Genomic DNA, 27,480 nt, shown 5'->3' with positions numbered 1-27,480 from the left:
GCCTTGCATTTCTGTGCATACGTAAGGCTGCCTTTTAAGTTCTGGCGTTTGCTAACTTCCCGCGATTATTAAAAAATATATATATTCCACTTTCATCTTCTTGAATTTAGAATTCGAAAACAAAAGAATGTTTATAAATTGGTCGAATAGTTTTATTGTATTGTCCATTCAAACGTGGCAGGTCGGTTGTAAAAATGGAAATGTCTAAGGAAAATTTGCGTGCGATAATTTTCTAGAACTTTAAAAGGGGGTTGTCGCGACTTTAGTGCTTTGAAGAGATTAGTTCTGTATTTAATGATGTAGCACCATGCCTTAGGACCGTAGAACGCTAATATTTAGGATTTCAACGTAGCCACTCTAGCCTCAGTGACAAGCCACGTGAAGGTCGTCCAAAAAACGCCATGACGGAAGATAATATCGACGCCGTGCGGCAGCTAATTCTCGCAGACCGATATGTAACATACTGTACAATAGAGGCATCCGTGGGCATTTCAGGGACCACTATCCAAAAAATTCTACACGAAGAACATGGCGTAAAAAAGTTGATCTCTAGTTGGATACCCCATTTGCTTAGCGACGACCAACAAACAGCCCGAGTAAGTTGGTGTCACAAAACTCCGCAGCAATTTAACGGAGGAGAGTCAAAGCATGTCTATGATATAGTCAGGGGTGACGAGTCTTAGATATATGCTTGCGATCCATATTCCAAGCAGCAGTCAACTGTCTGGGTCTTCCAAGACGAGCCAAAACCGACCGGAGTCGTTCTTTCAAGAATCACTTAAAAACAAAATGGTTGCCTCGTTTGTGGCAAAGGGTGGTCACCTCGCCACTATTGTACTAAATTATTGCAAAACGGTTACCGCTGACTAGTATACCACTATTTGTTTGCCACAAGTCATCACCGAATTTAGAAAAAATAATTCAAGACGTCGAATGATCCTGCACCATGACAGCCCTTACTTAAGCACTAACTATTTTATTACATTCCCCAAAATTAAGCAAATTCTTCGTGGTCCACCTTTCAGCACACCTGAAGAAGCTGTTGACGCTTGCAAATGGGCCGTTTTGTTCTACCCCGACTTTGGAATGGAATAAATATTTCAAAAATTTGTTTGAACGTATGCAAAAGTACATAAAAAATCCCTTAGTATTCTTAAAAAAACAATAAACAGTAATAACCTATTGGATTGTCTATACTTATTTCAAACGACACGACTTAAAAGGCAGCCCTCATATCTTTGATGGATGGATTTTATTCGCGGTAGAAATTAAACAGACATTAGATTTTACATTACCATAGAAATAAATCGATATAGATAGGAGGATAACAGGCTTCGTGAACTCTTCTTTGTATCCAAATTGTCAGAAGTTAAAGGACCTGAAGCTAATACATAAAGCTTGTACGTACTTAACAAATGAAGGCAGCATAAATTAGCGTTGTTTTATGACACATGTCAAAGAGAAGGTATAAGTTGAGGCACAGTGGGCCATTTACATGAATGGCCTAACAAAATGTTTACTCAGAAAATATTTTTCCGTTCGCTATAATGAATTTAAAGGCGCCATTTTATGTTGTATTTTACAATAAGTAGACACTACATACGACAAAGACCGACTTGCTGATTTACTTTCAATGACAATTAGTTACGGTTCCCACGTGCGAAACGAACCTTCTTATTGACAATGAGAACTAAGCAAATGCATGTCCATATGAATGGCTATCGGTCACATGTGTCCTACATTGTCTTGTTACACAATAATTATTAAAACAAATAAAGGAAGCGGTCGCCGGCGCTGCCCGCGACCTCTGCCGTCGGAAGTTCTAATTTAAACAATTCACCGTTTATGACCATTGTCTCCGCACTCTCGAACAATGTGTATAAACTTACGCAGTTTGATTAAACGGTAATTAGAAACGTTCTCTCGTTGTTATTGCTAGGAGAGTACATTGAACGCTGTTTTAGTTAAGAAACAATTGAGAGATAAGTCACTTTCAAAAGGCTGTATGTACGAAGTCTGTTTACATTTATCTGTCAAAAGTGACAGACTGAGTAACTGTCAAACGTCAAGCAAAATTAGTTGCTAAGCAAAATTCTCTACTAAATACGTTTGAACGTTTTTTGTCCAGTCTCATGTATTTAAATTTAGCATTGCACTTGTATTTAGTCGACATGAATTGCTAAACAATTTAATAAGCGTAAAAACAGAACCTTATAACAATTCCCACGTAAAATATTGCAAGCTAACAAGAATACATTATGAACTAAATTAATAAGGTTTCAAACTGGACTGTAAACAAAAAATTAAAGCTCAAAATAATCAACAGTCATTTGTTGACATGTCAGAGCATAAATAAGTTTGTTTTTTTTTCTTTTTTAATTTGCAATCGGCTGACAGTCGTATGCGCTTACTTGTAGAGGATTAACGAGGTCCATATAAGGCGATTAATTAGGCATTACGAAACGTTTTATGTTTTGTTAAGCTTAGTTACGAACGTGACGTGTTTTGAAATAATAAATTACCCTAAAAATGTTTTTGTCAACAGCAGTTGTCATTGGCAACTTGGGATCAGCACTTTGGACTAACTGCAGAACTATCTTGATTTATGGTTCATCATCCTCTATTTTGTTCATCTTGTCACAGTTAAGATATTTTACAGATAATTTAGTTTTAATAATTAAGAAAAATAGCAAGGAGAAATAGACAGCCATTTTCTCAGGTCAAGTGCATTTTGTGAAACTGCAACTCTCGAAACCATTAATATCTGCACTCGCTGCGTTCACGTGAACGCAATTGAATGAATCATTCACAAGTGTGCGCAAACGCCGCGTGCTATTTCTCCAACGTTAATGGCATTATGCAATCCTTGACCGCGACTTTATTCACTACGAAAATAAAATATCCAAATACAGATAGACATTTACGGTAAATATAAAACGATATGGTACAAAATGGCGGTATTAGGAAAGCCGTTTAGCTGTCTATGGTATGATTACATTTCAATTAAGTTTAAATATCGAATAAGCTCCGGCGCGGTTCTGTTTAGTCCATATTTTCTTTAATTTATGTTCTACGTTTAAAATTTAATGGCCTTAACGAGGTTTTAAACGTTTTGATATCATCTGTCGTTCGTTCAAGATTGCGTGTTAAAAATATTAAAAAAAAACACATGCGTGTGAATACATTTATATGCCGATAATATCTTTCTACATACATACTTAACTTCGGAAGGTTTTCATTAAATTATTTTTATGTTTCTGGTGAAAACTCAATTTCAGCGCGACACTGAATAATCGTAGGGTTAGATGACGGAGAGAAATAGCACTGAGGACAAACTGCCTGACATCTGGCCACAAAAATTAATATTAATTTGTGTCAAGAAAACGTATAGCTGTAATATTTTTAGACGACTTAATTAATTATGTGGACGGTGTTGTTATCTTTATTCTGCGAGAATATAAATAAAGTCGTTTATTTTGAGCTCGAAATTAAAGTCATACCTAGAATTTCATGTGAAGAATTTTATCTAAATTAACTGTAATAAAATATTATACGATGAAGATAACCTCACCTTTTATTTAATTTCTTGTCGAATAAATGTAAACTCTACATCAGAATAAACTGAATAGACTAAAAACCAGAGCACAGTTGATTTGACACACACACAAGTAAATCCTCTTTCTACTATTATATCGTTACGTGACAGCAGCTGTCAAACGATGGTCAAGTGAAAAATGTGCACGTTTAGCATTGATGCCGTAATCTAATTATATACTTAACACTTTGCGAGTGTCATTCGATCTATTTATAGTCACGTTCTGACTCTTACGGGTTTCCTTGCATTATTGGTATTTAGACATCGTAATAACTTTGCCTCTATTAATTAAGTATATCGAGATTATTTAAAAACGAACGTCATAAGTACGAGATATCACTGCACTGTGGGCTTCATTTAGTTCTCAGTCAAAAAAAATATATTTACATTTTCGAAGATGAAATGAACTATAGTTTTAATTTTACGTTTTTTTAGTGTTATTATATGTCCTTCCTATAGGACTATACACCCTCCTGTAGGACTATAAACTATACCTACACCACGTTATTGCTTATTAATAGCCAATAAAATAACGGGCACAGGTTTAAAATGTGTCAATGTGTCTAAAAGCACTTTTAAAAATAACGTCCAATTTATACGCAGTAAAATATCGTTGATATTAAACTTCTTGACAGCGTTCTGATTATGCCTGTGTCATAACATTTAATTATGTGCGAAAAATACGAGTTCGGTAGCAAAATCATATATTTTATATGACATTTTATTTAAAACGAGATGGGGCAATTGTGGAACGGTCTAGTATTTGAGATATTTAAGTTTTTATACTAAGGAATGTATGGAAACATCATCAGTTGTCGTTCGCATCCTGTCCATTTCTTTCAAAAGAATTTTCATTGCCACTCAACGATTTACTCAGTTATTTTGATTAGAACGTTTCCCTCTTTGCCATTAAAAATGGAGTAAATAATTTGGCATGGCACATGAACTAGGATTATAATGCAAATTGCAAAATTTTCTTTGATTAAGATGCCTCGTTTTTCAACTGTTGTTTTACGTTCTACCACATTATTATCAGTTTTTAAAATAATACGTCGGCTGAGTGCAACGACCCGTAAAGTTAAAAGAAGATATTCAGTATTCATGTCTCCATGGGTTAAAGATAAAGATAAAGATAAAGATAAATTTATTTTTATAACTTATAATTCTTACTGCTTTGGCTCTTTGTCAGTCAATCACGTCGCAATGCACCGTGAGACAGTCGGGTAAAAATGTCTTGAAAGCAAATGTGTTAGACACAAGAATTCTTGTCATTAAACTGGTGTTTTGATTTGAATTATACTTGCTTTACTTAAATAGTTTACAGTATCATCTGCCTGGCTTTATACAGCTTCTTAACCGTAAGCAGATGAGAACGAACGCCTTACATAGAGCGACTACCTCTAAGACCTTCACAACTCAGTTACCCGGGCTATCCAATACCCTTTGGTGGGAATGATTGACAGACTTTCTGGCTTCTGACTACCCGTAACGAAAATTGAAACTTCAAGACTGTTTTACGAAGCCTATCGGCGAAGTAAAATATCCAATATTTGCGTCGATAAGAGACTGACATAATCTCCAAATAAATTATATCTTTCCATCCATTCTCAAGAAAATATTGTTTCCCAAGTACTTTCTATACAATATAGGAGCGTTTATTTATATTTTCTACGGTGGCGACGTCCCATCATTATGTACACATGTTGTCATTCGGCCCAGACGCACCTGCAGCAATCTATTGGAACTCATGGGTCGCGTGAGAAAATCCTCACTTGTTTCTATAATCACTCAATCTAGCTGTGATTATGGTAGACTAATGCTCTTGACTGTTTAGATCTTAGAATCGTTTAAGAGACCTGTTATTTAAAGGTTATTAAGGTATAGTTCGGCCATTCAGAGAATGCGTTCCTGACACGTCGCGATTGAACTGACGACGTAACTACATTCATTGATTATTGATATAATAATGTTGTTTTAATGCTCCTCAATTGTTAAAACGGTAAACAACCAGCAAAAATATTTTTATCGTAACTGCAACGCCATTGCAAAGTTACGTCGTCAGTTCAATCGCGACGTGTCAGGAACGCATTCTCTGAATGGCCGAACTATAGTAACTATACATATAGGAATCCTTAGTACTTACACATTTTCTTAACATCAATATCGGCTTCAAGAAATGTTGGTATGATCAGGTTATCTTAAGAGAACCTTCATAAGAATGAAGAGTCGTGTTAGACAACGTCTGTATATCGGTCATTCTATGGAGAATGACGACTAGAAAAATAGTTATTTCCTCAAAAATCTAATACCAAATGCATCTAACTAGCCGTCCTTGATATGAACCATTTGAAAACAGAGAAAGTTATTTTCGCATTTAGAACAGTAGTGTCTAAGCATGTAGGTTAAGACATATTACGTATTTAAATCAGGTCTGCAACGTAAGGTTTCTGTGCCCGAGTAGGTCGTAACATAGATTTTATTTGTAACTAAGTAAAATCGTAAAAAATACTTCATTAACGGCCAGTTTCTTCATCAAAAGTTAAAGTTAAAGTAATGTCTAAAGTAAAAGTAACGGTCAAAATCGTTTTTTCAAGACTAAAGTGACAGCAAAACTAATAGAAAAATTGAAAATGACCGTTACTTTTACTTTAGACATTACTTTGACATTTACTTTGGCTTTAACTTTTGATGAAGAAACTGGCTGTTAGAGTTTAGAGATAGGACCAGGTGTAGTTATTATACCACTACATTTTACTATTTAAACGATATGTATTTTACATTCTACATTGGTGTTAATCCCAAAAAAACTGTCTACTCGTTTAATCTTTATACTTACTTTATGTAAGTATTCAAATGTATTTAAATATTTAGCAAGTAATAAAAGGTCAATGATCGCTATCACATATAGTAACAGATGTCATAAACATTTTTCATAACTAAGAAATCCAGAAATGTCAAATTAATTTGACACAAAACTATGCAACGAGTGAAATAAATTCAATGTCAAGATCATTTGTCGTTGAACAAACCAATAAAAATGTCTCAGGCTCGGTCATTGCACAGTGTGCAAAATATTTTACGACTAGACAAAAATGTTACACATAATATTCATCATCGCTTAATCATATCCGTGGTAGAAGAAAAAAATAAGTTTTATGTTCTGGTTTTTATTTGATTACAAACTTGTAAATTGGATTTAGTGGTTTAATCTCGAGTGTTTTTTTAGAAACTAAGTCCAATACAACGTAAGTTACCTATTCTTGAACTTGAAGCTTACGGGAGTAAGCGTATCTTGCTATTATTTTGTGGCATAGTTTAGGTTCATTCTGAAAGTTATCGAAAGCTATAAGATACAATTAATATTATTAATTAACACACAACTTCAAAGCCGCCAAAAAAACTTAGAAAAACCCAGTAATTAAAATTTATAATAAACTGTTTATTATATTTCAGTATCAGTTACTGAAAAAGAAATGCGACGTTTTGTCTGTCATTCTTCACCTACCTGACCTCATTGTAATTTTGACGACAACTTTGATTTACACTGACCAAGGTTAAGTGCAACGACTCTGGTAATTATTCGCTATTGAAGGAATTTGTAAACAAAACACTCGATGACAGATGACGTAAAACATGTTACGAATTTTTTACTTTATTACTTTCGGATTAGAATCTATTTTTGGCTGCAGTTTTTTGAGTTTGGATTTTGGTATCTCCTGAATATTTTTGCTTTATCAATTTGATTAGGTGCACATTTTCTACGTCTCTTGCTCGTACAAGTCGAATAAATCCAACATTTCTTTTTACCCTTTTTTTGTGTAAATTCGAATCTGCCTAGTACAGAGTGCCTACTTAAACTGCTTACATCAATAAAATTGTTTCATGAATAAATTGAAAACCATTTATTTTTTTTAAGCAAGTTTATAATTAAATCTTATTCTGACTATATAAAAAAACTCATAAAAAATGGTGAGCATCTGTCAAAAAACGCCACTAGCCGTTCATATTCACTGTCTTTTAGTATGTTGTATCTGTGAATTTGAATTATGTCTTATGATTTGGGAAGTGCTGAAACATTCACAACCTACGTAAATAAATAAAAATTTGTAGGCACATAGACAATTTTGCGGTTAATAAACACATCATTCAAAGGTTTCACGGAATCAACGTATAATACAGAATAACGCACATTTAATTCTACTTAACTTACACTTATCACCGTGTAGTAATTAGAAGAAATCACTTAACGACTCACACCCATTATCTGTAATCACTACGTGTCCATATTTACGATGTTTTTAGCGTTCGTGCTTGTTAGCAGCCATTAAGTTAATCATGAATGAATTACGTCCAAGTTCACACAACATAAGTCTCAGTTTCCTTATAACAACAGTTCACTACGTATTTTCACGTTCAATTTTCGAAGTATGATTGTTTTAAGAAAACTGACGTAACTGTCGGCAAACTTACCCTTTCGTATCTTGCTCTGAAGCGCTAATATACATGTGACACAATTGATTTTCTATTGTTTTGTAATTAGTGGCATACGCGTTTCGTGTTCAACTGCTTCACATTGCGCGTTGCACACTGTGCAGCTACTTATTTGAAAGATAATCACAGAGATTTTTCTAGAAAAAAATCTGTCTCTAATGAGGAATATGTTTTCTGTTCCGTGACTGCTCTCGTTAGATCGCTATGTTTAATGAGACGATAAAAATTGAAATAACAATTCATGTCGTGATCAAAGATGTAAAATATAATGATCGTTTAAAATATGATAGAAGCTCAACAAATATTATTGTCAGCTAATTTTTTTAAGTTCCTACGCGTAGGTAATTGATTACTTTAATTTTTTAAACGATTTTTTTTATCTGTGGGTGAGCATAGAGTAGTTGTCAACCCTTTTTCTGTCGGATGTTCCGTGAAGGCGGGAAAACATAAAATTATAATTATTGTTGTCCTCGATATACTGCACTTTGATGTTTCAAATAAATATTCTCACAAATATACAGTTTCAAAGAGGTACTTATATTTCATTGTCATTATCTTCCGCGTTGTCCATTTCATTAATGGTAGGAATGACCTTCTGTCAAAACTTAATTTATTACCTAACTTTTTTTCAAGAAACATAGACAATGGCATCCAGCAGACACTTAAAAAAGGTTTTATACAACGTTCGATTCTACACGAATATACTAAGAATACATTTATTTCAAAGAACAATAAACAATCCGAGTTTTAAGTTCGATTTGATTTCACAGCATGCGCTTAATGGCGTCCATTGTTATTTTTCGCTATAATCCACAATTTGCACAAAATAATAAACAGCCATTGCATTCCAGCTGTGATTCTTTGAAAAAAGCCTAGAACGATTAAATAGGTCACATTTCTATAAAGCGTTTTATTGAACTGGACCGATATTTGTTTTGGTCCAAAGAGATGGCGGCTAGCATGATTTATTACTGGGAAATATGTTGGTTGGTACCATGGAGAACAAAGTATTAGCGGAGATGCCATAGCCCACATCGGCAAATCTCCGAAAAATGTAACGCGCCAAAATGCAGGTGTTCGAGGTACGAGGGACATTTCTGACTATGCCCTTATACCTACGCTTTCTTTGGAACCGTCCATTTTATGTACATAATATCACAAATCATTGACAGATGTTTCAAAGAACCAGAACTCTAAAGTAATTCGCTCGTAACTGATGATGACCCATCGTAAGCCTTTGACCTAGATATACGCGCCTGGCCTACCTGCATTATGGAATCTCTGCTCATATTTTCTTACTCCGTGGTTGGTACTCTTCACTCTTCCTCATTACTGTTTTGTATCAGAAGGTATGTTCAAGGCTGCGCGTAAAAACCTGCGATAAACCGGCGCCTGAGTGCCCGAGATATAGGTTATCTGTGACAGCTTACGAGCTTACTACCGACTCTAATGTGGGCAGCTATTAGCGACCTTTGCATTAAAAAAATCTTTGAAAATATCTTTGAAATTGGAACAAGATTGTGAAATTGAAGATAACAGTTTTAAGTTAAAAAGACCACTGTGCCAGTATTTTTTTTTTCATGGACACACAGAAAAAAAAATATTTTTGAATATAGAATGCCAAGTTTTCCTTGGCAGCATTTGCTAATGTTATTGATATTGTGCGATGCGATGGTGTTTTGTCAGCAGGTAATTGACAGTTTAACAAACGCATTGTTTATTATTAACAGAACTAATGTAATGAGCTGTCTTCTGCATTATAAGTCTCAGCCGTCATCACACTAGGGTCACAACACAAGACATTCGTACTTTGTTGGAACGCATCTATGATAAATTCTTTCAGTTTTCCATAGATAACCATAACCAAAACATAAAGAAAGATAGTATAAAAACTTTTTGCAGTAAAGAAGTCATCAAACATTCCATCATTTGAATTAACGTCAACCGTCAACATAAAATGACAGTTACATTAATGGCGTCGGGTAAATAAAAAGGCGCGTAAAAATAATAATACATTTTTTATGTCGTAAGGGAGTGGCCAGCCTTGAGTCATCCCGTGTGATGACAGTCGTGATATTTCATTAGAATTAATTAATTCGTATGAATAATGAAAGCTTTGATTTATTAAATTAATTAATTCGTATGAATAATGAAAGCTTTTATTTATTAAATTAATTAATTACTTAAACTTTTTGTATATTTTGATTTATGGAATCCTATATGTAATCTGTGCTCAATTTTTTTTACTGATTAAAAAAATTACTGATGATGCAAATGTTCAACTAGCCTGATGTTCAGTAAGGGCTTTATTATGCTTATGCGACAACAAAAGACCACCTAAAATAATGTTATTTTCACATTATTTCATAGCTCATCAAGGACCGAAACCCTAAGCAGCAGAACCGTCAACTACACGACACAGATTCCAGTGACGTCACATCATCCGAAGTGTAGGCACGCCAATATGTGAAGAAACATTTACTCATCAAACAGAATCCAATTTTCCGGCATAACAATGTCTGACGATGATAGACATTGTGAATACCATGTAATTGGAGCCGTCAATCTCTGCTGAAGATCTAAAACAGATCGTTCGATTGAGTTGTTGTGTAAACAACGCTTCGTTTATTTTGAATACGGAATATTCGATATTCGAATTTTTTATCGATGACTTTTTCTTTTTTTGTCAGTTTTTACCGAAGAGGTTTTATGCTTAACGTACAGAAATAACGTGTCAACTAGATTATTGTAGGTCTTAAGCTTGGGTTTCCTAGGAAAGCGGTGCCGTCATATAGCGGCCGTAATATTACGGACGCAAATAGACGGTCGTCTTTACGGTGATGACATGTGGAAAGTTCCACGGCCGTTTTAACACACCGTCATAAACTTTTTTTTAGTTGTATTATTCTAACTAACCTGATTTATTTAATATTTCTCAAATTTCACGACACCGATTTTGTTTTAGTTGACTTTTTCTATTATCTTTACTTTTTATATTATTTATTGCTTCGTGGTCGAAATCTATTAAAATTTCGTCGTCCTCGCTGCTCCAAGAGTTGGAACTCATTTTTTACGTTGTTCCGAAAAAACAAACATAAATACGGATTAAAAAAGCTTCACCGCTTTCAATAAAACGTTCACCAAACCATCTGACACCGTCAAGACGGCCGTCATGCAAATGGCGGCACCGCTTTTTGAAGTTACGGTGTACGTTACCGCTCTCTAGGAAACCGCCCCATTTCGTTTACATAGACAACGTTCTAGTGACGTCATTCACCGCTGTATTACGGCCGCTATATGACGGCACCGCTTTCCTAGGAAACCAAAGCTTTAGTGTTTGTGACTAGCAGAAGCCACGTAAAATGCATAATATAACTTTGAACTTTGAACTGCCACACTATTGTTTTATTAACATTGTAACTAGTATTCCCTGTATTTGTGATAAAAATAATGAATCAACAAAGTTGTTTCCGAGTTATATTCCTGTATTTTACCTTATTCATTATGTTTTCAAAATAGATACTCTGCTCATTAAAGGTTCGGACCGATAGGTGTGTATAATAATTAATTTACTATAGTGTTATACTATATATACAATATACTATACTATTATAGTGTATACCACAGATTACCTTAATGGTAACATATACTAAGTATGTGAAAGTAAATGCATACATTCTGCAAACTGATAGATTACGTGTAGCAGAAGGCTTGTTTACTGGTCAGCGTGGGTGATTAAATGAACTAACTGCTGTAGTAAGATGTGATAAATCGTAAAACTTAGGTAAGTAGAAAATCTAGTAGGAACGTGAAAAAATATATAACATAGGATTACGTACAACGTGGTCATATTTCCATATATTTTTAGACTGACAATTCCAGTCGCTCTGAAAAATTGCTGATCATACAAGTACCCAACATAATAGCCAGTTTATCAATTCCGCTTCTCTCTTATTGTTATGCGTACAGCCTAGAAGCAGGTTATGTAAATTGTTTTAGCAAACGTTTCATATAGTAACAAACAACTATTGTCCTGTCAATATACAAGAGAAAGTGCATTGTTCTGAAATCTAATACAAACCACAAATTCCTACACTTGATAGCTTTGGAAACTTCGCGAGTTGGTAGTTGGTAGCCAATGGAAGATAATTTTCCTGTTTGAAATAATTCAACAATAGTGTGAATTTCCCGTTAAGTGCAACGTTTATAAATATTAAAAATGTTAATAATATAGGTAGCTAACAGTAAATAGTATAACTTATGTTAGGTTTTTCTGAACGGCTACTGTGTTCGAGTTTCATTTCATAGGTTCTTTTTTTTTTTCTTTCTTCCTTTCATAAGTTAGCACGTCTTTGGCGTCCAAAAAAATCGAACCGAAAAATAGTTTGAAGGTAACATGTAAGTCGCCTATAGCCCTATAGGTTCTGTTATTAAATAAGAAAACAGTTTCTGTATTCTACTAGGTCGAAAATAAAATAAAAATATTTTCTTTTCACGTTCGTTCAGTAAAAACATTCATGATGGATTCATCCGGCATACGATATTTGAGCTCGTCATCTCAGACGTTATTTTTTTAAAACAATCGATTGTTGTTTTGGTAACAAAATAACAGCGTCTCGTTTAACGATTTTATAATTATACATATAGTGCAGTTTTGCTTAATTTACTATATTACAAAGCACCGTTTTACCAGTGTTAGAACCGCCAAGGATTCGACGACTTCTGCGTATTCGTGAAATAGCATTTCATTCATTTTACCAATTTTTTTGCTTCCAGTATCATTAATATACAGTATCTGATGTCATACCGTTGAAAAAAAAATACGATTACTACAGAAAATAAGGAACAAAACAAAATGCTGAGCTAAAAATAGCTATTTAACTCCCCACTGCACTTAACCAACCTCTAATGCATAAACCGCTCGTCATAATCGCATTGCACACGATCAGCTGATCACAAGCCGCCATTGTTACAATTTTACAATCGCCATATTTGTTTTACAAATGAATTTTAGTTCACAGAAACATTTGTTTTGTATCCAATTAGCTTAAGAACTAACGTGTTTAGTTTTCAAGGAAAGGAATATGGTGTTAAAGGACTTTGTTCGTGGTCACGTTTAAGGAAAATCACGGAATACTGAAGTATTTGTATGTAGCTGTAAGAGCTGTAATACGTCGTGCTACGTCAAAGGAGGTATTATTTTATTAAAAAATGGAATGCAGTCACATGTATCCAGAAAAAATATGAACTGTCAAACGAGGTTTGATGTTATCCTATCCTCCGTTTAGCTGCAGAAGAGAACTGTCCTAACTATCAGAACGAAAAAAAAAAGACAGTAATTTGTAGATTTGGAGGTTTGTACTTAATGTTTTACTAACTACTTTTATCTGAAGAAAGTTTGATTTTCTTTAATATCGATAGAATGCCACCCAACTCACAGCAACAGTTAATAATAATTACACATTTGCAAATAAACCATTTCCGAACGAGTCCTTGTTTCAGTATTCCAGTCCAGCATCATTATTCGTAACTTAAGAATTCCAATAATCCCTAACCAGTCATAATACAGCTTTACTTCTTTTTTCACCAAAACAAGCGGTTGACTCAGAATCGTGAAAGCATGACTCAAGTCTTGCGCGTACGCACCGGCGTTATAGAAACGTTATTAAACGAAATGAGACTAATTTAGTAATTAAGATTTGCTGGTAATTAATATGGCTCTTATATGGTTTGAAATTTATTGCACTGCAGGTGCACCATATGGCCATGTCACCGGAAAATAACAAGATCCGTAAGTTTATAAATTGACTAGGAAGTTTATAAACTTTCGTAAGATTCTAAACGGGAGATAAATTGTAATATTTTACGTCCACATTTTCGTAAATTGATGAACTTACTGAACTCACTCGTAAAATAATAAGTAAGCAGTAACCAAACGCTACGCGTGATCTGATTGGTTGGCTGTCACGTGTCACTTTTCCTTCTTCGCGTCCGCCCTATGGACACAAGCATTGCCACTATGAACATTGACCAATCAGAGAGCAGTGTGTTATTTTACGTATTTCAAAGATCGTATATTTCAAAGAGTTTCTGTGATTGGTCGAACCATATAAAATCTTACGAATAGATATTCGTTAGTTTATAAATTTACCGTATGACGTCGGAAATTGATAAATTTACGAAAATGTGAACGTATTACAATTTATCTCCCGTTTAGAATCTTACGAAAGTTTATAAACTTCCTAGTAAATTTATAAACTTACGGATCTTGTTATTTTCCGGTGACAGCCATATTTTTTACCGTAAGTAGACAGGTCCACTATAATTGCAAGTGAGGTGCACTTTGATTTTGGTGCAATTTATAATGGCGTGATATTTTTGATCTTCCTGAAGAGCTGAGCTATCTGATGTAAGCATTTTGAAAACAGACCATATTTTCAAGGGAAAGGAACTCGTCGTTTTCCTAGTATCTCATTCTACTAATCTGACAACATGAATAATGCAGTAATAGTAGCTCGAACGATCATTTAAAGCGAATTTAGGGATGGACGCGGGTTAAAAAAAACATTTTTGTCCTAGAAATTGCGATAGATATAGCTCTTATTTTAACATATTAGAACTGAAGTATTAGTCTAGATTCAGTGCCAAGTATCCAACGGTGCTAATTTAATGTTAAATAATTGCTTACTGTACACGGCAAGTTATTAGCAGTATATTTTAGTTCCATGTTTATTCGACGCCTGGGAGATCATTTACGACATTTTGTGGAGTTGATGAAATGAGGTTTAGTTATAATATCGTGGTGTCTGTGACTTCATTTAGTTATTGGGTATACTCTTTTGCATTCGGGTCGGGTTCACTTCAGTTTCTTTCTTGAGTAAGAAATTAGGTGAGTATTTTCTGGTAAATATAAGTGTTTAAGTAGGTATCATTACAAAAAGACGATGCAAATTAACCTACCTACTCTGTAATAGAGAACAAAAGTCTACGAACGAAATACCGTATTTTTTTCTCTCCAATCAAGTTCTATTGTCAAACAAACTGAATGGCAGAATAAAACTTGACGTCAAGATTGTCAAATATGTTTGACAGCGTGCATGTATGTTTTTCAAACACACGAAAATGCGAAAATGGTATTTGACAAACGTTTGACAGTTTACAAACATTTTGGACGCATGCGGCAGAAGAAATATCCACATCTGGATTAGCCATTGTAAAAATGATTAGACTTTTTACGCCAACGTGATTTAAATTGAAAGAATATTAATTTCGACCTTATGCCTACCTACTTTGAAGGTTCTTATTGCTAGAAAACGACCTAAATAAAACACTGTCCAACCCAGGAATTCCGGATTCAATCGGAGATCCGCCTATTAATTCCGACAGCACAAAATGTGCTCGCGTTCTAATAGATATTAAATGCTAGTTTAACTATGTATAATGCCTGCCTAAGTAGCTGGAACACAGCTAATTATTATTCGTGCTAATAACGTGAATAGCCACTGAATATTTAAACGGATAGCTGAATGTCAAGCGCGCTCGTGACTCAGGTGTCCAAAGAAAAATCAGGTAAGAATTGGATTTTTTTGTATTCAGTACATGCATTAAATTATCCGAAATAACCAACTATCACGGTTGGAATACTCGAAGCTGCGCGATTGTTCGAAAGAGTTACCACAGCACTATAATACTTGAGGGTTCAAATAGAACATAGGTGGGTTTGGTTTAATCAGTAAAAAGGACAGGCATCTTTAATTTGTAATGTAAAGTTACAAAAATCTGATGCACTCTTCTGCTTGAACCCTAAGAGGACAAACAGGATTTTCTTTATACATCCCTTTTCCTAGTTATACTAGTTGCTCGTCTCCTTGTACATTGGCGTTATAGAGGTCTGTACGCAGGCTAGTAGTACCTCTAGCTGTATAGGTAGACGGTATACGTATAATATACTATATGGTACAGTGCACTGTACTAATATTATATCTAAGTACCTACTTATTCTTTATTGGTCACCAAATAAAGGGACAGTATGCATAAACACATCATATCATGTCATCTTTTATGCAGAAAGAGACCTGTTCTATGTAGTGGATCGATATATCAACGTATGCATAGCAAATCACTAATATACATAGATATTACAGTTTATGTAGGTAATAGATATCAACCTGTATGTGTAGTCTAATCATGTGCAACGTTTATGGATATAAAATGATCAAACCTATGAAAATGGCGGCACTAGCACTCTATTGCGAAGGTATTAATGAATCGATACCATTTTGTATTCGGAAGGTGTCGAGACCATATTTTTAAGACGCTATTAATAGTTTAATTATACCTAATAGATCTTAATTTACTAAGCTTTTGCTGTGAAAAACAGTCATTAAAATAACAATTGGATTCTACGAGCACCTGGGTAGGTACCTACTATATCTGAATAAAAACCAGTAACATACGTTCGTCACCTAATTGAACAGACTAAGAACTTAATTAAAACTGGTGATGTTAAAATCTAGTCAGGAAAGTTTTAAATGACATTACTACCGGTACCTATCCAAGTAGGCAAATACCTAAGTGCGCGAGTTTCAAGTTTGAGTTTGACGCGTTATCTCAGGAACTACCTACTGGTCTGATTTGAAAAGTTCTTTCAGTGTTCGTCAGCCCATTTATTGGGGAAGATTTTTTTTGTCGGATGCCTGAAGACTTTTCACAGGACTCGGTGAAACTGTGTTAGGTACCTACTGAGTAGGTAGCTAATTAATATACCTAATTATACTAGAATCGATGTCATCCATGTTTACAAAACATTTTAGTCAGAATTGTCTTAATACCTACAAAATTATCAGTGGAATTAAAAGAACTGTCATCATGATTGTGCGGTCAGGTGACTGTGAGTACCTACTTGAGTTCCCAGTTTACTAGGTAAACTAGGAAGTGGTATTTATGAGTCTTCAGAACAATAGCGATAAGGGAGCCTAAAACGTAGGTACGTAGTAGGTACGTAGGTAATAAGATCAGCATGCAAAAACGCTAGGTGTAGGATACGATACGCGGCCATTGTGTGAAAATTCACATTCATTCATCTGAAAGAAATTCTCTCGAATTACCTACTCAAATAGGTAGGTACCTGATCGATTCATCATCACGACAGTAACGTTTGCATTAAGTAGGTAACTATTAGGTACCTGTGTGTTTGTTATGTTGTAAGTGCCTACTTTATGCAGTCCATCATTCATTATGAACCTACCTACTTAAAGTTGTAATGATCCGGTTAGGAAGATAATCTAATATCTAAGTAAGATTTATAAATACCTACGTGAGAACCGAACTCAAACAATTGGTTGCCTAGGAACGATAACAATAACGGTAACCCATGTTTTCTTGAGGTAGGTAATATTAACGCAAGCTTCCGGAATTTGCAGCTTGCATTGCCACCATAAATAAGCACTCTTCATTACTCTTCAATCAAAAGAGGTTAGAACTCCGATTTAAAATACCTAGTTAAAACTTTTTCGAATTTGACACATACAATGTTTTGTTTCCAGCCTTGACGTAGTTATAAAATAATTATGAAACAAACCAACGAAATCTCTACTGCTTATTGAAACAGCATGCAAACTCGCTGTATCAGCCTCTTATCGGTCATTCTGCCGTCATTTCTTTCATGAACCACAACAATGACTTCAAATTGACAACAAAAAATCACAATCACTCAATAAATTACCAAAACACACACTTGAATTATCTATTTCTCACTGGCTGAATACACTGAACCATTTGAATTTCGAAAACCGAATTGTTTGGCGTTGTTTACTTTTTTCGAAGTTGCGAATTTTACGTCGCGTTCGTATTAAATCGCGGAGCGCGCGCGTACGACACTGGCGCTAGCGAGTCGCGTGCGTTCCAAATGACAAATGCGCGTCAACGGGTTGCCCGACGTTTGTTTACCTCCGTTCCGCTTGCTCAAGTTCAAGGGATTAGGCTCTACGGAACGTGTGAATGTCCAACCAAGCTTGACCCCTCATTGTTTGTGTCATTTAATATATCGCGTGTTTTATTACGTTGGTAATATATTTTTTTGCAGCAGTGACGATCAAATAAATTGTTATAATCTACTGGTTGAAGGCAGACAGGAGCAAGGCTCGGATACCGGTTAAATTTTCAAACCGCTATGATGTACTTGACGCAAAACCTTTACATTTGGTTTCGTTCGCATAAACCGTTTTTTTTTAACCGATATTTGGAACAGTATTTACATAAAGGTTTTTTGAGATTAAAAGGTTTAGAGCAATAAAAACCGGTTAAAACGGACGCACCCTAAAGAAACGCCGCGCATTGTTCAGATTTTATTCAGTAGTAAGATTTTTTTCGTTTGGGGTCGGACGTTCATGTCATTGCATCAATACGCTCTGTTGCAAACATAAATAATGAGTAAGTACCTATCTAATATTTTGGTGAAATTAAGTTGATAATGATGATAAATAATCTGTAAACATTTAAATATTATTTTTTACAGATCCTATGGACCAATTAGATAGTCAGCCATTTTTTATTGAAGAAGAAAGCTCTCAATATCTAGGTAAATAATGAATTTAGTTCATTACACTGGTCCGCGCAACTATTGTCTTTTAATTGTGTCTTTAACTACGGTATTCGAAAGGTTAATTCTGTATCCGATATTAAAACTCAAAATTACATTACAAATAGGCCAATCGTAATTATAGATAACTATTCTCTTCCTGTGATTTCCCCTGCGTAAAATTTCTTGTCCCTGCGATCCACCCTGTCGCATTCAGAGCTGACTGGGTACAGGACCTCATCGGCTCGGTAACACTACCTCTAATTTCGTCGGCCGCCAGGGCGCCCTGCAGACTCACCGTCCACATACCGGCCCATTGTGCTGCTCGACGAGGTAGGCAAGCTCTTTGAAAGAGTAATTGCAGACCGCCTCGTCGCGCTCCTGACACGGAAGGGGTCGGATCTGGCGGATGGTTAGTTCGGATTTAGCAGGAGGCGTTCTACAGTGGACGCCATCATGCGCGTGCGAGCCCTCACGACGGGGGACGCGGTATCCCGGGGCAGATGTGTCTTGGCGGTGTCTTTGGACATCGCCAATGCTTTTAATTCGCTGCCCTGGAGTTGCATTGGGAGGGCACTCCGGTATCACCGGGTGCCCGACTGACTACCTCTGTCGTGTGATCAAGGCCTGTCTGACAGGTTCATCATCTATCCCGGTCACCAAGGAGAGTGGAAACGGCGAGAGATGTCGTGCGGTGTTCCACAGGGATCGGTATTAGGACGGCCCTTGTGGAACATCGAGTACGACTACGTGCTGCGCGCCGACCTACCTGAAGGTCTCAGCGTGGTCTGTTTCGCAGACGACACGCTGGTCCTGGCGCAGGGAGAGTCGTACCAGGCGGCGGTCGAACTAGCGACGCACGGGGTTGCGACAGTCGTGGAGAGGATCGAGCAGTTGGGACTCGAGGTAGCGCTACACAAGTCCGAAGCCATATGCTTTCACGGCCCTCGGAACGCGCCACCGCCGGTCTCCCAACTAACGGTAGGAGGAGTTCACATCGGCGTCGGGTCGACGATGAAGTACCTAGGACTCGTCCTCGACAGCCGGTGGAATTTCGAGGAGCATTTCCGACGTCTAGCTCCCAAATTGAATCGGACCGGGGCTGCCCTCAAGCGGCTCCTGCCGAACTTAGGGGGTCCAGACGCCTCCTGCCGGAGGCTCTATGCTGGCATCGTTCGGTCCATGGTCCTTTACGGGGCGCCAGTGTGGGCGCCGTCGCTGCGTAAGCGACCAGCGGCCCAGCTGAACGCCTGCCAGAGGGTCATGGCCATACGGATAGTACGGGGATACCGCACGGTGTCCCGCGAAGCAGCGAGCCTCCTTGATGGCCTGCCACCGTGGGATCTGGCGGCAACAGTCCATGCACACATGCACGATCTGCGCGCGGAGATGCAACGCCGGGGCGAAACTCCACTGCCGCGACAAGTCACGGCCTGGCGGACAGAGTTCCGGCGGGATCTCATGGTGGAATGGCGACAGCGACTATCGCAACCTGGTGCTGGGCACACCATAATTATGGCGGTAAGTCCCATCTTTGAGGCGTGGCTGGAAAGACCTCATGGCGTCCTCACCTTCCACATGACGCAGGTTCTCACCGGACATGGTAAGTTCGGGAGATACCTGCACCGGATTCGGGAGGTGGCGACGCCCGGGTGTCGCCACTGTGTGGACCGCCCGGAGGACACGGTGCAGCATACGGTAGAGGTGTGCCCCGCTTGGGAAGAGCATCGCCGTGTCCTGGTGAGGGCGATCGACGGCGGCGATCTCTCGCGCCGGGCTTTGGTTGAGGCCATGGTCCGGAGCGAGGAGGAGTGGCAGGCGGTCGCTTCCTTCTGCGAAGCAGTAATGCTAGCGAAGGAGGAAGCCGACCGCATAAGGCAACGGCGCACACGCCGCGGCCGTCGCCGCCGCATTTCCGATTCCGATTTCCGGCCACCGGTTTTGTCCGGACCTAGTCCAAGCCGTCGACGGCGCGCACTGTTCCCGCGCGCCTCAGGGAGTCGCTAGTAAACGGGGGCCCGAACGGGCCGAAGCCTCCTCCTGGGGTTCTGGGTGAATGCGAAAGTTGGCGCACCAGGGCTCTGGGACCAAGAGATGGAACGGGGTGGGTTTTTAGTCAGTAAGAGTCTGACACTATTTCCCGCCTTGCCCAGGGGCGGGATTTGTCATTGGATGATTTTACCCACCAAAAAAAAAAAAAACCCTGTCGCATTGCCATTGTCGATCAGTTTGGCTTCGTTCACACGGCATTGTCCTGCACGTCTTTTTGCAGTATACGTCTTAACGTATAAATAGTGACCATACAACTTACATAGATCCATTTTCCATATGTTTGTGAGTTTATGTGGTAAAGAAAAACTATTTTAGTATTTATTTAAATGGATGTGTATTATTGTCACAGGTGAATCACGAAAAAGAAGACAGGAATATTGTGATGATGAAAATCAATCCCAATCATTGCTAATACCTAAAAAACGTGTTATCAACGCATCTGACACGTTTAACATAAACACCCAATTTGAGAAAGAGGATGAAAAAAATAGTTCTGATAGTGACGAAAAGATGAAGTGTGGTGAAGATTCTAAACCAGAAGAAGAAACTACTTCAAATGTCAAACAATGTGTTTTTTGTATATTTGATAAGGAACTAGATAAACGAAACTATTATTTTGGAAATTTGTTAATAGGTGAATTACAATTTTTGCCACCATGTATGCGCTCTGAAGCATACATCAATATTTTAAAGTATATAGATGCTTTAAAACATCAACACCGTGATAAATCAAACAAATAAATATTAAATTTGTATGATGTGCCTGAACGAACATGCAAAATATCAATGTGGATCATTCATACTTAAATGTTACTAATAAAAATGATTAAAGGAAAATACGAGCAGTTTTATTTTAAAATCTGGAATATGCACAAATATATATTTTTATCTTACGGATCATTTGACACTTTTACCAATATTTGGAAAAAGAAAAATGAAAATACTTTTCATTATATCAGATATTTAATCGTCTTGTCGTTTACATATTATTATATATGTAAGTACAATTAGGTAGTTTAGTTAAAAAAAATGTAGGTAGGTATACACTAGTTCAACCGCACCCTAATTGCATAACACACAACTAATCACCGTGTTCACAACTAATCATTTCGACAACTCAACAACATTAATTGCGTTACTTACGTTGTTGAGCAGATACATTTTTCGAAACTAATAATTAAGCCATTGATTTGGAAATTGTGTGCTAGTGTGAGTTGTTTCGTTAACGTGATCGTGACGTTTAGCGGGTTCGGCTCTCTGATTGGATAAGATCTTGGAGCAGGCCAATCGGAGTGCCGAACGTCATAAACGCGTCGATCGCGTTAGCGTAAAACAACTCACACTCAGCACACCGATTAGTTCAACGTTTGAACTAGTCAGAATTAGGAAATATAATGAACAAAGTAAAATATTTGGCTAAATCAGTCTTAAAAATCTTAAAATTAATGATTCTTATTTTTTTAAGTAGTAAAAAAGAACATTGTTTAGGACAACATGAAAATGTTATTTTGTTGACATATTCGAAGTCCTGTAACTAAAAAATACTCTAAAAATTAACTGAACAAAAGCACAATTAGTTAATCAGTTTTGTCAAATTAAAATAATAATTTTATTACTGACACAAATGATACAAATGGTTATTTCTAACAATTAAAATGTCGTCAATGGTTGTATCCTTTAACGATATTCTTAAGTTATTCATTATAAATTTTAAAGATGAGAATAGCCTCTCCACACTAACCTGTGTTGCTGGTGTAGCCAAGGCAATTTTAGAAATCAAGTATAATTGTGGATCAGTAATCTTCTTTGATTCCCAATAATTTAAAATATTTGTATTAGAAGGAAGCAACGGTTCATTAAGAAAAGCAAGCAAACTAATTTGCAAATTATCATTATGATTTAAATGCGGTAAATCTTGATATCGTTGCCTGAACTGCGTTTGCAAAAAAATGTCAAGGATGGAGGATGAAGTTGATGGTATGGGATCATCTGGAGTTTCATTTTCTGTTTCTCTTACACTAACGGTCGAATTTAACCTTAAATATCTTTGATATGTTTGGACTAAATGGGCACGAGCTAATTCCAGCTGTTGATTTGACAACATTGAATTTACTCTCGGATCTAGATAAATTGCACCCAGAAAACATTCATTTTCAAGAAGAGTTTTCTCTCTTTCCCTCATACAAATGACTAAAAATATGGCAAAAACTGTGTTTATATTTTCTATTTCTAGGATACATTTAAGCCAGGCAAGATAGAAATCTCCAAATGTCAATTGCTCATGTTGTATAGTTTTCGACAGAATACGACATGGTTTTAAAGCATCAAGAGTTTCATTAAGTTTCTGCCATGTATCTTCTACGGCAAAAGTTTGAAACACTGGTTCTGTGCGTCCACTCAAGAAATCTTTGAATAATAATATACGCTCTACCATGTCTGCTGTAGAATCCCATCTCGTAGGACAATCAATGATGGCTTGTGGTAAGCCCTGAACTCTTAACTGAAGAGCATTATTTGGTGAGCGCAGTACACGAGCTATCTGGCGACATTGTTCTAAAAGATCACGAAGTTCGCTACAAGCATCTCTTATAGCGAGCTGCAGTGTATGAGCTGCACAACGCACTGTAGTCAATTTGTTTTGGCCTTGATTATCAATATTTAGATTTAAGTTACCTGCTTCAGCGAACCACACCTCGTATCCGTTCTCATGCTCAGAATCCTCGCCTTCAACGAAGTCATGTTCCTCAGTTGTATTTTCTTGCATCTCTTCCTCCAACTGCTTTGACATTCGAATCATGTTAGCTCCATTATCAGAAGTTACGGAATATAATTGTTTAAGCTCAATACCGAAACGACTTAGGACTATCATCACTGTTTCTTTTAGAAATTCGGCCGTGTTTCTCTCATGTAATTCATGGACACTGAGGTTTCTTAGTACAATTTTACCATTTGCAATATACTGAATGTTTATGCCGAGAAATCTTCTAGATTTTACCGAAGCTACATCAATTTTTAACGATATAAGTTGATCCTTTAACTCATCATGGACATTCTTGCGTATATTATAAGCATGTTTTTCAATCATTGTTTTAATGTTTTTAACATTCACAGACAGGGGATTTGAATTTGGTATTAATGATATTAAGTCTTTAAAAGCGTCATCCTCTAAAATCGAAAACGGCCGACCATGAATCGTAACTAATTTAGAACAATGCTTCATTACTTTCATATGGTTGTCATCTTTTTTCGGTGGTACATTTTCTTTATTCTTTTTATTCTCGTGAAGGATTTTGTCGTGCAGCTGTCTGTGTTGTGTGTAGAAATGTCTCAATAAATTAGCACCATGATTTCCCTAAAACAAAAATCGAAGAAACATAAAAAAATCTTTCACCTTAATAATGACGTGGAAAAACCTAAATCTTCTAATGGATAGCGTATTCTTTACAAGCAACAATGTAACATAAATTTTATGTTAGTTAAATTTTAACTTCATTATAAACACATTTAACTAACAGGCATCACTTCAAATCAAATCATAAATCAAATATAATAAACTAAACTAAATATGTACATTAAACCTAACCATGTACATACACATATTATACAATAACCTAATAGTAAGTACATCAACAAAGTTATTACTACTACCTACCTTCACGTTAAGTTATAATATTTCGGCAGAAAAAAATCTGACTTAATTATCCATCATGTTAACTATAACAACAGAATATAATAACCACTAAATTAGGTACTTTATTATAATATTCTGTGCTGTAACATAGGTACCTTCTGTTCACTACCAGTCTAACTGTGAATTTTAAACATTTAAGCAAATAAATACATGCCAATCAATGGTTTACTTACCCGTAAAACTTGTTCACAGTTTTCTATTAGACACTTTGAAGTTTTATTGTTTTCATTGTAATCAAAGTATGTATAAATTAAATTCGTCTTCTTTCTACCCATTTTAAACACAAATAATATAAACAGGTGACAAAATCCCTTTGCTCAGCACACGTCTACCTACGAAGTCACGCACAAATCGAATGAAAAGAAATATCTTAAAGTACCTACCACGATCCATACAAGTTGCAACGCGTTTACCGCCGTTCGTCAAATAAACCGGTTAATTTAGGTAAAATAAAGTTCTTAAAACGTTCACGTTCTTAAGAAAAGTTCGGAGGAAAACCGTAATAAACCGGTATTAACTGGTATTTTTTAAACCGGTTCCGAGCCTTGGACAGGAGTGGTGATGTCATACCCACTATGTTGATATCAGCGTCTGATAGCTAGCGATGTCGACTGAATCTGAACAATGGACTGTTTTAGTTTAACATTCTTTGTCTTGGCCTGTCATTTGTTATGATTATCGATCAATCGATGACTTGAGATCTCATATTTATAGCAATAGGTACCTAGTTCAATAGCATTCAATTCATCTTTTCAAATGTTCTATGAATATGCTGTAGGTATACCCCATATCATGGTCATAGGTACATACCTTAGGTACCTAATGAAGCAGGTATTTATAGATACCTAAGTAATTTACACCAATATAAATAATAGTGTCAAGTAATAATGTGTTTTATTACTTGCCCAGGTAGGTGGGTAAGTCCCTTTTTAACCGACTTCCCAAAAAGGAGGAGGTTCTCAATTCGTCGGGATCTTTTTTTTTTGACTAATATAAAATCGATCGGTTCATAATAATAGAATTAGGTGTGGAAATTAGGACATTATCTATCTTATCTGAGGCGTTATCGCGACGGCAACAGTTGCCGTTTGCTTGAAAAATAAATATTTTATCTGTTTGCACTTTAGTACACGTACCTAGGTATACATTTTAGTAATATACGGCTCTTTCCGCAGTTTGTAGGACATCTTAGCAGTCTAATTTTTCCAAGAAAATAAAGGCTGTAAGAGAAATACCAAGTAACTTTTATATTATTCCTTTTTCAGTTAATAATTTTAATTCAGTGGGTATTTTGGTATTTAGCTGTATTTATTTGCAACTTTCTTTTCAGCAATCAAAAGCTACAATAAAACGTAAAATAATTTTAATACAGACCCATCTATCTAAATCCTTGGGTAAACTACACGAAATCATGAAACAACAATACGTCACTAGATGTCGCTGTCACATCTATTACTTCAGCTACTCGACAATGGATGGCTCTGAACACGAGTACATTTTTCGTTGCATTTTCCTTTTGTTTAAAGAAAATGATGAGTAACGTACAACGAAAATTAGCACTAAAAACAATGCATTGGTCTTTGAACTGCATTGTCTTGTTGTGATTCATGAGAAAATAACTCCGCATCCTTAGGTACGAAATTAAAAATAAAATGTTATTGTGCTTTGACAATACTGCAAGTGCGTTTGTAATCTTTCAAGGATAAATGTTCATTAATTCTACAAAAAATGATTCATCAGTTTTTTTTTATTTATCGTTGTGACAAAATATCATAAGTTTATCTCAATCGTAACGTATTTCTAAGCGATATCGATCTACTCCTCGTAATTTATTTACGATATCGGAATTGTATCGGGCACACCTGTTTCTCGGGTTAATTGGGTAACCAAAGCCACTAAAGAAGATTAATTGTCATATTATTAAGCTAAACTCGAATAAAGAGGAAGGTAGAAACTAAATAGAACATTTAATTAAAGAGAAACCAAAGCATCTTTGTCAAAATTACTCAGCTTCGTCATATTTTCTTAAGTATTGTTAATTTAGATAAAGTTACTTACCTACTACTATGTTAAGTTTCCTATACAAATGTCAGTCGTAGTCGGTTAAAAAACTGTAAAATGTCTGATGAACGCTTGTCTAAAAAAAATGATAGATTCTGACGTTGAAATAAGGTCTGTTTAGCAGCCACATTTTTTTAGACAAGTGTTCAACAGATGTTTAAGTTTTTGTAGTAAGGCCATTAATGCTTAATATTATATGCACTTCACATCCAGAATCTATTCATTTCGAAAAAAAGTAAAGAGTATTTGGTGCAAAAGCTTGAAACAATAATCAATTTCTATTTGGTCCCACAATATTGCCCGCAGCTGTGATTACGTATTAATTACCTCTGTAATTAAATCAAGCTGTTAATTACGTTTAAATTTAGGGCGTATTAAATCGTACGAGCAGCAATGATAATGTATTGACGCCTATTTATGTGTATTAATTAGATAATATCGATTGTGAGTGCTTTTAAACCAGGTTTGATAACCAAGTTCGTAGGTACTTTTATTCTTTCTGAAGTATAAATACTGATGCCCATTTTCACCAACAATCTCTTAATCTAAGTGCCACTTAGAATAAGGGCTCTCCCAATTTTGACATAAATAACTATGTATAAGGGACACCTAAACTTTGGTGAAAACGAAATTCTTATTAAGTGTTCCGTAAATGCTCTTAGGGGATCCCTTAATTTAGGTATTTGTTGATGAAAATGGGCATTAGTAACTAGGTTATTACTGGAATGTTGATCAACATATTATATTTATATCTTCGCATTAGTAAGAGTAGGTACCTAGTTGTTTGAAGTTTTTTTTAAGTAGGTGCCTATGTACTAGGTACATAGTGCGTCACAGCTACATTCGTTCGGATTTTTTTCATTTCATAGTTTATTTAGGAGGTACCTACATATTTAAGAAAAGACAACTTTTTCTCATATTATACAAAACTAGCTTCTGCCAGCGGTTTCACCCGCATCCCGTGGGAACCTCTGCACGAACCCGGATAAAAAGTAGCCTATAGCCTTCCTC

At 36.2% G+C, this 27,480-nt stretch overlaps 3 protein-coding genes across 7 annotated transcripts in view; 1 reads left to right on the top strand and 2 right to left on the bottom strand.

Moving 5' to 3' along the window:
* The window catches only part of LOC124630250 (four and a half LIM domains protein 2), a 178,975-nt gene that overhangs the window by 85,521 nt on the left and 65,974 nt on the right, over positions 1-27,480 (bottom strand). The window contains exon 1 of one of the 4 annotated variants that reach the window (XM_047164034.1): positions 17,667-17,801. The exons of 2 other annotated variants lie outside the window; for them this stretch is intronic. The gene's annotated coding sequence lies outside the window, so the exon portion shown is untranslated. Of the gene's footprint in view, positions 1-17,666; positions 17,802-27,480 lie in introns of those variants that run through there. One more of the 4 variants, XM_047164036.1, reaches the window with a different exon arrangement.
* LOC124630252 lies at positions 18,262-21,554 on the top strand. The gene is made up of 3 exons (XM_047164046.1): positions 18,262-18,517; positions 18,603-18,665; positions 21,067-21,554. Exons 1-3 carry the CDS (start codon positions 18,514-18,516, stop codon positions 21,456-21,458), a joined length of 459 nt encoding a protein of 152 aa, XP_047020002.1. The 5' UTR covers positions 18,262-18,513; the 3' UTR covers positions 21,459-21,554.
* On the bottom strand, positions 21,672-24,910 carry LOC124630251 (zinc finger BED domain-containing protein 4-like). Of its 2 annotated transcripts, XM_047164045.1 has the most exons (3): positions 24,582-24,910; positions 23,941-24,069; positions 21,672-23,493 (listed from the first exon to the last, which is right to left on the bottom strand). In XM_047164045.1, the coding sequence occupies exons 1-3, from the start codon at positions 24,681-24,683 to the stop codon at positions 22,330-22,332; spliced, it is 1,395 nt and encodes a 464-aa protein (XP_047020001.1). In that variant the 5' UTR covers positions 24,684-24,910; the 3' UTR covers positions 21,672-22,329. The 2 variants fall into 2 exon arrangements, with proteins under 2 accessions (XP_047020001.1, XP_047020000.1); XM_047164044.1 differs by having other exon boundaries at positions 21,672-24,069.

This window comes from Helicoverpa zea, chromosome 5 (genome assembly GCF_022581195.2).
Source record: "Helicoverpa zea isolate HzStark_Cry1AcR chromosome 5, ilHelZeax1.1, whole genome shotgun sequence".
Lineage (NCBI taxonomy): Eukaryota > Metazoa > Arthropoda > Insecta > Lepidoptera > Noctuidae > Helicoverpa > Helicoverpa zea.
Note: the sequence above shows the minus strand (reverse complement) of the source record. Positions and strands in the feature narration are given on the sequence as shown.

Coding starts and splice junctions, on each gene's coding strand:
- LOC124630251 (XM_047164044.1), bottom strand. CDS start 24,683: ATGGGTAGAAAGAAGACGAATTTAATTTATACATACTTTGATTACAAT. Junction 24,070..24,581: donor ACTGTGAACAAGTTTTACGG/GTAAGTAAACCA, acceptor TTTTTGTTTTAG/GGAAATCATGGTGCTAATTT.
- LOC124630252 (XM_047164046.1), top strand. Junction 18,666..21,066: donor AGAAAGCTCTCAATATCTAG/GTAAATAATGAA, acceptor TTATTGTCACAG/GTGAATCACGAAAAAGAAGA.